This window comes from Micropterus dolomieu, linkage group LG20, assembly GCF_021292245.1.
Source record: "Micropterus dolomieu isolate WLL.071019.BEF.003 ecotype Adirondacks linkage group LG20, ASM2129224v1, whole genome shotgun sequence".
Taxonomy (NCBI): Eukaryota; Metazoa; Chordata; class Actinopteri; order Centrarchiformes; family Centrarchidae; genus Micropterus; species Micropterus dolomieu.
The window spans coordinates 25,920,945-25,931,213 of NC_060169.1; the positions used below are offsets into that span (position 1 = coordinate 25,920,945).

At 39.9% G+C, this 10,269-nt stretch overlaps 2 protein-coding genes across 3 annotated transcripts in view; both read right to left on the bottom strand.

The window, feature by feature from the left end:
- Positions 1-441: 441 nt before the first annotated feature.
- Positions 442-6,984, bottom strand: wdr76 (WD repeat domain 76). The gene is made up of 15 exons (XM_046033545.1): positions 6,801-6,984; positions 6,430-6,549; positions 6,246-6,335; positions 5,952-6,044; positions 5,814-5,872; positions 5,384-5,501; positions 5,136-5,237; positions 4,963-5,003; positions 4,697-4,850; positions 3,260-3,418; positions 3,054-3,169; positions 2,823-2,918; positions 2,554-2,706; positions 2,409-2,462; positions 442-2,312 (listed from the first exon to the last, which is right to left on the bottom strand). Exons 1-15 carry the CDS (start codon positions 6,849-6,851, stop codon positions 2,057-2,059), a joined length of 1,662 nt encoding a protein of 553 aa, XP_045889501.1. The 5' UTR covers positions 6,852-6,984; the 3' UTR covers positions 442-2,056.
- Positions 6,985-7,748: 764 nt separating this feature from the next.
- The window catches only part of LOC123959223 (pro-cathepsin H-like), a 5,483-nt gene continuing 2,962 nt past the window's right edge, over positions 7,749-10,269 (bottom strand). For both annotated transcript variants that reach the window (XM_046033171.1, XM_046033170.1), the window contains 7 exons: positions 9,981-10,067; positions 9,698-9,753; positions 9,498-9,579; positions 9,346-9,414; positions 9,042-9,148; positions 8,279-8,407; positions 7,749-8,190 (listed from right to left, as the gene is read on the bottom strand). In XM_046033171.1, the coding sequence (XP_045889127.1) occupies positions 8,115-8,190; positions 8,279-8,407; positions 9,042-9,148; positions 9,346-9,414; positions 9,498-9,579; positions 9,698-9,753; positions 9,981-10,067 (606 nt within the window). In that variant the 3' untranslated portion in view covers positions 7,749-8,114. The remainder of the gene's footprint in view (positions 8,191-8,278; positions 8,408-9,041; positions 9,149-9,345; positions 9,415-9,497; positions 9,580-9,697; positions 9,754-9,980; positions 10,068-10,269) is intronic.

The window sequence follows — 10,269 nt, forward strand, 5'->3', positions numbered from 1 at the left end:
ACAAAGATTGGTCACAGTTGTTTTGACAGGCAACACTTGTACGCATTTTACTGCATCATGTAAACAGGAAAAGGCCTCAGATGTGGTCTTAGTGTAAGCTTCCTTCCTGTACCATATCCCTGCACATGGATATGTCTGTAAGCATGTGTTCTGCATTTATTACCTCCAAACAAGACTGCTTATTTCCAATCACTGACTGAGGACTGGTGTGCTCTATTTATGAATAAATATAATCTATTCTTGACATCTGGCAGCTAGTCTGGCTACAAGTTCAATCTTGAGTTCACAGAAGAAACAAACAGTCAGCATGGTAACCCAGATGAGCAGCTTATGACGTTTTTCAGGATCCATGCTTGAATGCAATTGACTGTAGTCAATGCTGCCATCTTAAGGTGGCAATAATAAAGCCACTGCTGAAATTAAGCATTCACACTCAGAATGTTTAGTATAAAACTTTCTCAATTTATTAGATTTGCTTTATGAAAAACATAAAAAAAAAGGAATTACCCATCAATTTTAAAACAGGAGCACAAATGGTGTTGCTGTTTAGAATTCCCTGCTCCACAAACAAACAGAGGGAACCCATTTTAGAAATTGCTTGGGTTCTGTAAAACATTTGGAGTATAACGCATTGCAAATATCAGAGCAGAAAAGTAAACAGCAGCAAGCGAGTGAAAAACACAAACTTTTGGCCAGATTCAACCATATCCTACCTTAACAGTGCATGAATAAGTGCTTGCAAACCCTTCACTTTCTTTTCAATCAGTATATTTAGGAATTTTCTTACTGATAAACAAACAAAAAAAAAACATTCACAAACAAAAGTGGACAAGTCTTCACACTGACCTAAATTAAGTATAAAACTGTAGTAACTGATTAACTGCATTTTTCACATAAGTTGAATGAGAGATCGCTTGTTGATTATTAATAAGAGGAAACCATATGGCACAGCTGTTAAACTGCCAAAAGCTTGCCAGTGTGGAAGAAAACTGATCTTTTTGGCCATCATACTAAATTGCATTTGGTGAGTGAATAAAATTAATGCTGCATAACGCAGATAAATCGCTGAGCAAAGTGACTTAACTTATTTTCCAGCAAGTCAACAAATCCACAAGAGTGGAGCCCAGACCTCAATTCAGTCAATTTGTTGTGTACCCTGCTGTTCACTCAGCCCCTGTGCAACGTAACAAGAGGTTGAAGAGGAGTGCAGTGTCCTCTGTGTGCAAAGCTGATATCCACATGCAGTAGACTCAAAGCTGAAATAGGTGAATACAGTTGTGTTTGACATTAGTACTTAATTAACGCTCAGTAGCCACTTAATTAGGTACACCTGCTCATTACTGCAAATATCTTATCAGCTTATCACGTGGCCTCAGTCACCAGATCTCACTCCAATAGGGCACCTTTAGGGTTTTGTAGAACGGGGGTTTCGCAGCGTGAATGTACAGCAACTGTGTGATACAATCCTGTCTTTCCCAAAATAAGAAAGGTGTATCTAGTAGTGTGGCCACTGAGTGTAGAATAATTTGTAGAGATCTGTTTTCCCTTTGACATGACCGAGTCTCTGTGTTACATTATTGTAAGGAAACATGAAAACTGTATAGACGCTCTATCAAATTCTTAGGCCGAGATGCGTTTCACTGGATTTCTTTTAAGAGCAGGTTGCATCACGGCTGACCGTTCTATGGTTTTGACACTGCCTACTCAATGTAGCAATAAATGTGTATTTTGCTGTGAATATTGAGGAAGAAAATTTGTTAATGATACTGTGTTACCTCACAGTGTATGAATGTTTAGACTGTAACATCTTTATCAACATGACTAGTGGCTTAATGAGTATAATCTTTTCATTTCAGAAATGTTACTAAGCTACAGTGTGAGAATTATGACAATATTGTGTTAAAGTTCTACAGAGATCCAGCAGGGAAAACAAGCAAGAGACGACAGACTGGTTACAACATTGTCGTTATTCTCACACCTTGACTGTGACAAAACTATTTCCTTACTTGTTCTTCCTATCCTACTGAAAGCACCCTGAGGGTCTTGGTCATACATCTCAGTCGGAGAAGACATGCAGGCGCCCGGACGCATTGCCACCCAGTAAGGCGTTCCTTGTGGGGTGGAAAGCAGTGACGGACAGCACTGTGTTAAGGTTCTCGTCATCTAAGAAGGAGTGCTGCGGCTGGCCGTTTTCATGGAACACCTGCACCCTCCGAGGCCTCATCATGCTCCCCACCACAAAGCAGTTTTCCTGTTTGGGGTCCCACACAGCTGACAATTTGGCCAGCCAGCGGCCTGTGTGCATGTTATGTCTGAAAATGAAGATTGATAAGACAGGTTCAGGTCACACGTCTAAAAACACAGAAAAGAGACAAAAGAACAGGAAAGTCGGTGAAACAAGAGGATACCCGATGGATTTCAGCAAGGGAGATTTAGTGGTCATTGCAGATGTGTCATATATCCTGTAAAAAGAGTTCAGGACAGACAATGAGCTGGAATTGAAAAATAACAGCAAGTATAACACAATAATTCAAAGCGCGGTGTCGGCTTCACCTTATGTAGTTATCCATACAGGAGGTGAGAACTCTGTTGCCTGAACAAGGGGAGAAATAAGCGCTGTTTATGCTTAAAGAGTGGCCATGCAGCTGGGAGACTGTCTGACTTTTAGTCTTCTTCAGGCATCTGCTGTCGTAAATACTCACTACCCTGCAGACAAGATCAAAACATCTGTTTAGTACAATCAAAAAGACAAACTGACAGTAGATAGAGAAATGTAGAACAAACTTTTCTCTATGAAAATTTAATTCAATAATCAGACATACTTGCTTTCTGCCACAGCAAAGTACTGCTTCTGTAGAGGGTGGACGCTAACACAACGGACCTTGAGGTCCAATGAGTGTAGGGACTCATGGGAGTTTCTGCAGAAAAATTAAGTACCAATGTCGCAATGTTTATAAAAATCGATAGATTAAATTATTCACCCATATTGTTATTCTACAGCAATATGGAAAGAGGCTAAAAACCACTACTCATGATCAACAGTTATTCATTACCCTGGGGTGCGTCTATCAACAATGGCAACTTCTCCATACCAGCTCCCAACCACTAGTGTCGAACAGTCATGTGACATGAAGTCAAATGTTTTCAGTCCGTCTTCAATGCCATACACCTACATCAATGAACAAACAGATGTACGTCAACTGGTGAAGGGGTATACTTTGAATGTACAGTAAATGTGCTTACTCCAAAAAGTTCTCACATCATCAAAGACAGCCTTCTCTACATCCATGCAGCGTAGAGATCCGTCATAGCTGAGGCTCAGCAGGTGGGTGGGATGAGCCCTGGAGAACGCCATGCAGGCCACTGAACGAGTGTGGGGCTCAAAGAGCAGCACGCCATCATCACCCCAATCACCACCCTGAAGGAAAATACACACACAAGAAAAAGAAAAAACTGAGTGTGGTTTCTTAATGCAGATTTTATATGTCCAGAAACAGATGTGACTTTTGAAAAGGGCTTTTATGTGTGGCTTGTTAGGGCGAGGGTTAGCAGGGTGTTAACACCAAAGATGGGGACTCGACTTTGTGACTTGGACTCTGACTCGCACACACAGTGACTTCAGACTCATCCTCAAAAGGATTTGTGATTTGGGACTAGTGAATAATATTTACAACCTTTTTTTATTTATTTATTTGGTGCATTTAGGAAATGTCTGACGAGATGATACACAGCCACAGATTACTGTAATGCTGCAGCAACAACACCACGTTGCTGCTGTGACATTTGTCATAACCTTTGGTTAAAATAACTTCTGACAAGGCCAAAACAAAAAAATCATACATGTGCGGGATCAAAATTAAGAATGCTGGATCGACCACATCAAATTCAGGCACCTTAAAAAGCACCCAGAAAGGTGAGTCACCTGGACAGTTAGCAAACATGTTTAAACTAGCTCAGCGCCAACTATCCCACGTTAGCTTGCTACTAGCTTTGTAACTAAGGGAGGTTAACTTGATTAGATCTAATTTTAAAAAGATGAGATGTCTGTTTGCTTGTCGCACTGGCATTGTCATTCACGTTCCACTGCCACCTTCTGCTGACCAATATTAAACTGAGAGAAAGACCATGTTACAGGCTTATGAGGTTACCATTACACTGTGTTTGAGAGGCTAGACAGATGTGTTCATTTGCAGTTGATTATGCAGCCGTCATTAGTTGAAGAGTGGGTCGTTATAAAATACTGTTGCACTCTGTCATTGAAAAAAGGTAACAGTTGTTATTGCATACCTAATAATGTTAACAATAATTTCCTTTTACCCTCAGTTACTTCAGCCTATATCTATTTTTAGCCAATACTTGGTTATACTGTAGCTGTATGTTCATGTTGCAGTTATTAACTTTAAAGTAAAGTGTGTATTGTCAGTGTAGATAAAGTAATGATGATAATAAAGCACATTCTTTGAATCCCTTAGATATAGCTATGCAGTGTTGTAAGCAGACTGGATGGCTTAGCTTGACCTCTAGCTCAAAGACTTGACTTGGACTTGGCATAAAATGACTTGTGAGTATCTCTGCCTTCCAGTTGATATTGTGCCCCAAGACCTGTTGCTAAGAGCTGTTTAGAAGCCCACTTTCTGCCCCCTAGTGGTCAAATAATAATTTATATCATCAATAAAACAGATCAAAGACAACTCACCAACTTCCAGAGTCCAACTTGCCCCGTCTTGGATCCTGCAGCCATCAACAGGCTGCTGGTGCAAGGGTGGAAGGCAGCAGAGAAGATGCAGCCCTTCACTACTTTGGCCACTCTGTCCTCATTTATCTTCATGTTCTTAAGGAATGAGCGGTACCTGCATAAAATCACCAGTGCAGATTTTTACCTGTCTGTATGAACAAACAGCTGCAAATATGCACTCAGAAGTGGAGAACTGACTGAATTATAAGCACAACATAAACTCTTACTCATTCAGATCAAGTTCCATCTTCCTTTCTTCTGTTACATCCTAGGAAAATAAAAGCATTCCTAAGATTTGATTCAGAAGCAATATAAGTAAACAACAGTTATCAGCCCACAAAGATGCAAGCAAAATACAGCACTGCATTTATTTACTATAGCCAAGGAAGGTGGCTCCTACCTCAGAGCACAGCTCAAGAAGTTGTGGAGGCAGCTTGCTTCCCTCTTCCATGTTAACGGGATCCATGGGCAGGGGCCCAGGAGGCTTCTTGAGTGGCAAAGACTTAAAAGAAAGTGAAATACCTAAAGTGATTAACAAAAGAGCTGGGATGGCGAGAAAAGACGACAGGAAAGAAAAATAATTGCTAGAGAGACAGACAGCAGTGGAGGGGTATGAAGCGATAAGGAGGTAAGTGACTATTTAGCTACCTCTTCATAGATCAGCATCCCCTTGGGTTCAGGGGGAAGTGTCAAGATCTCTGCTTCTTTATTTTGGAGACGCAGGGATTTGCGAGGTGGCAGCATTTCTTTTACAGCAGCCTGTGACCTGCCACCACAAAAAACTGATCATCACACTGACATCCAGAAGACTTCTGAAAGATTATTCCTAAAGCTGAATATAACAAGAGCCTAAAGTGATGTCTACAAACCAAAAATCAAAAAGCCCAAAGTAAACAATTTTCAGCTGTAAGAAATTGAAAAAGTAAATACCAATAATATCAATTAACCACATTTAAAGCATTAAATAGCAGCATGATGCATTGTGTACACACCAGATGTCATGCTACCCCTCAATCACTTTATTCAGAAATTATTGATATGCTAAATTAAGAGCAGTAAGTTTGTCTGCCGACTGTACCTCATGAGACCCCTCTGCGATGGCTTTGGCCGTGTCAACTGCTTCAACTCCTCAGTTGCCTTTTGACAAGGAAAACAATGATTAATTCCCATCTTATCTGTCCAGAGGTTCACAAGACTACCTCACCTGTCTACCTACCTGGAATAAGTTGATAGAAGACAGGAACGCTTGGTTCTGTCTGATGTTCTCCAGGCGCTCAAGTTCATATGCAGAGAGTCCTCCGTGTCCACCCTGTGTTACAGAGATACATCACTCACACTCTGGAGAAACATTCAGTATCTTTACTTTTGAAGCCATGTAGGAGGAGTTGAGGATACTAGTGTCTATATGACAGGCAGACATTTTTGTACATGTTGCAACACAGTTATCAGAGACACAGTAATAAATAAAAGCACAATGTCCATGACACATTGTGCATGTTTTTATACTTACAAATGTGCGCTCCACATCACTCTTTTTAACATCCTCCTCCTCCTTAATGTCCTTTCTGTCATTCTGGCTGTCATTGTGTGTTTTTGTTCGCTATTGACAAAATATGCGCATATTAACATAAACAAAACAAAAATACCTATTAGAGAATATTAATGCTTCTATGTGTTTCTGAAGTGTCTCTTGCCCGTTTCCTTTTGCGTGTTTCTGCTGCGCTGCTTTCAGGAGAGTACTGGAAGCGTTTAGATGGCAGGGTGTTTCGTGAGGATCTACGGACTGCTCGGGAGACATCCACAGGACTCGTATCCTGCAAGGTGTGCATCATTAAGTTAGCTAAAGAAAACAATGCGTCATTCAACTTTTCCACAGAAACATAACTTTTAGCGAAACCCACAACAACTTACGCCGAAAATAACGTTTGCTAGTGTCTCCCTCACAATGATCTTTAATTACTTGAGCCCCCAAACTTAACTCAGCGTCATTCAGCAGCTAGCTAACACACAGGTAACATTAAGACGATAAGTTAAGGCAAGGTAAGATAACAAACTAATAACTTACCAATAACTGTACCTTTACAACAGCTTCGCGTGTTGACCGTTTTGTCGCCATTTTAGTCCACTTGTAACGATACGTATGAACTACTTCGAGAGAGAACTGCGTGAAGGTGACAGACGCACACCTTTCCGGCAAGTAACTGAGATGATAAGTGAAAATCTAGCAGAATTGGCGCCACGTGCTAGAAATGTTTTGCAACTAGCCCCTCCCCTCTGTGTTGTGAAACAGAATACTAGCACCTCATTGGTTCATATTGTTACGTCATCGAAATATGGGGCGTTTCCCTGCTGCTAAGAACCAATGAACGCCTTACAATTTGATTGACATCTAATCTCTTCTTCAGCTTCCACAGGGCCAGTGATGATGTCGCCCCCGTTTGGCAGATGTGGGCAATAGCAGTAATAGGAAGCTGAAATAACTTCGTTAATATTGAAAATTCTGGGTTATTTATGCATGGAAACAGGCCCACAACACCATTTTTTCATGCTTTTGAGTTGAAATAGAAAATACTATTTAGTGTACAAACAATGCACAAAGAAAAAGACTTATCACTAATAATTGAAATAATATACACAAAACACAAGGCAACTGAAGATTAGGGAAGCAGCCTATCCTTGTCTTTGAAGACAATCTATATTTTTTAAAGACTTGATTTTGTCTCTGCAGCCATGAAAAGGTCACTCAGTCAAAAGAAGTAAACCAATGACCCATGGGTGATCTGTCATAACACACTGGTCTACAGTGTTAGTAAGGTGGCTACTTCATCTGTTTTTTCCCCAATGCTGTTTCTTAAAAATTAAAAAAGTCCTGCACAGTACAAGCTTCTGTAGAAGCCTACAGTAGATTCCTACTTTATGATTAATTTTCTTTGTGTACAGTAATTGTCTCAAAAAGAATAAATGAAAACAACTTAGTGACCTCAATAGAAAACAAATGCACAGCACAGTAATGTTGAGAGAGAAGATTTAATGTTTGTAACAAACTGGAACACACTGTATACAAAAAAAACAACAACACACACAGTAAACCCAGTAAGGACACAGATTAGGTCCAACTATGATGCAACTTATTACCATTTTCTTTTTATGCCATGTTTTAAGCCCTAGACAAATTATATATATAACATTGTTAGACTTTTTTCTTATATAATATTGTTACATACATGGCATTTATTCACAACACAGCATAATTCTGTACATACTTTTGAGAAATCAAACTTCCACATAAAAACACTTCAGAGAATGTGACAGAAAACTTCCATTTATGTTATATTTTCCTGAGTTTCATCAGTCCTCCACTTTGTTGCCATGTCGCTCCTCAAACTAAAGGCACAGGGTAGGATGAGCATGCAGCCAGTCCACACATGTTTTTTCCTCGCTCAATCAAAAAATATCTGGTGGATTAAAAATATGTGTCCATGAGGCTTGAAAATTGCAACAAGTCATCACACTGAAATACACACACACACAGACTATATTTACCCGTCCATTCCCCAGACTGTGCCCCAAGAGTTCTTCACAATCCAATATGGCATGCCGTTCTCTTCAGCACCGTAACCCACAGCCAGGACCGCATGATTCACCATGTCTGCAGTGTTCTTACACTGGGTGCTAAACAGACAACACTGATGCTTTTGGATCAATAGAGTACATGTCTTTTGTAGGGTGTGTGTGGGCTGCTATCCTCCTTCAATATTATATTACAACCTGCCTATTCAACGATGTGTTGTGTAGCTTTTTCTGTAGATATTTTTTAATGACAGTTCAAGACAGAGCCATGAAACAGAGAAACAGGCTGATCACTATACAGTGTTGAAGTAAACAGGTACACAAAGTGGTACAACAATAACAACACAACACAAAAGGATGAATGCTGAACCTATAGAGGAAGAACTGCAACTTAAACTTTAGAAGATTTTTTTTTGACAACTTTCCGAAATCCATGTAATGACCTAATGCAGGTGCAAGCAGATTTCTGTCACATCCTGCCATAAGCTAAGATTTTGGTTACTGCATATTTCTCCTGTGGCCTTGTTAGTTCCATAATCCTCTTTCATTACTACTTACTTTCTGTGCTGGTGGATTACTACATCCCATTATTGTGTTATACTGTATACTGTGTAAATATTTCCATAGTCCAAAAGGGACAGAAACAACGTGGCCACAGTCCTCTGAATATTTCCAACCACATGTTATTTGTGGACAACAGTAAATACTTAAATGCTTGTTGAGGTCCTTAGCTCACCTTGAATAAACACCTTCTTTGTAGTGCATAAATTCATGCGTGACGTCAAAGGCGAAGGACACAGGGTTGAGCGAGGCCACAGCATCAACCATGGCCTTTTCATCATACTGTGGATGGACAAACAGACAGAAATTTAACAGCAAAATCCAGTTAAGAGGTAAAGTTATTATACTGTGAGCAAATATTAGCAATCCAGTATATTATGCTGTAACTATAAGTATCTACAACAGTGGCACAATGTCACTTATACAGTAGCTGCTTCTTGTCTCACACTGGAACTTCACATGTATACACTTTTACTCACACTTGTTATGTTGACAACATCAAGGACAAAAGCAGCTGCAAGCGCAGGCTCAAAATGGCAAGAGTCATCCTAAAACAGGAAGAACGAAATTCATACAATGAGAATTTTTTTTCCATGAAAATAATTGAGTCATCACTCCAGAAAAGTCATACATGGCCTTTGTAGGGATAGTCCTCTTCAGTCATAAGACCTTTGCTGTATCTGATGTACTCAAATGCCTGGCTGGGGAGCCCACTGAAACAAACAAGGTAGTCGCCTTAAACACAAGTATTCTTAGTATAACTTATAATGTCTTACCACATGTTATAGCTGTAACTATAAAAACCTACAATAACAAATTCATGTTACTAACCCCAAGCATCCATGATTGTTGAAGGCTTTGGCACAGTCTATCAGCTGCTGTTCAGACTGATACAGAAAACAAACTGCATCATGCTTTTGTACACAGCAAGACACTGTACTACAGATAACTCTAATAGTTCAAATCATGCAAAGGACCAGACAGTAAAATAGAGAAACATCTTCTAAATTTTCATTGTGAGAACGTGGATCCCTTCAAATTTCCCAGCCCAGATGTAACCTGAAGTGACACGTGTGAGATGATTTGAGTATTACTACAGCCAGACAGATCTCACCAGAGGTATTAGCTTGCCAGTAGCGATAGCATTCACTGACTCCAAACATCCAGTGGTAGAGAAGGTCCAGCAGCTTCCACAGAAACCCTAAAGACACAAAGGCACTATAAATCAAACAACTGTTAAGTCACTTACGTTAAAGGGCCACTCCACTGATTTTAGAAATGACGGCTGATAAGTAGCATGAATTTACTGTCATAAACTCTGCTGTGCTGCAGGTCAAAAAGAGTGACAGCAAATACAAAAGAAATAATTGAGTTTTTAAAAACTGAGGCACACATTTTCAGTA

Coding starts and splice junctions, on each gene's coding strand:
- wdr76 (XM_046033545.1), bottom strand. CDS start 6,851: ATGGCGACAAAACGGTCAACACGCGAAGCTGTTGTAAAGGTACAGTTA. Junction 3,170..3,259: donor AGAAGGCTGTCTTTGATGAT/GTGAGAACTTTT, acceptor TCATTGATGTAG/GTGTATGGCATTGAAGACGG. Junction 2,313..2,408: donor CCCTTGCTGAAATCCATCGG/GTATCCTCTTGT, acceptor CTTCATTTTCAG/ACATAACATGCACACAGGCC.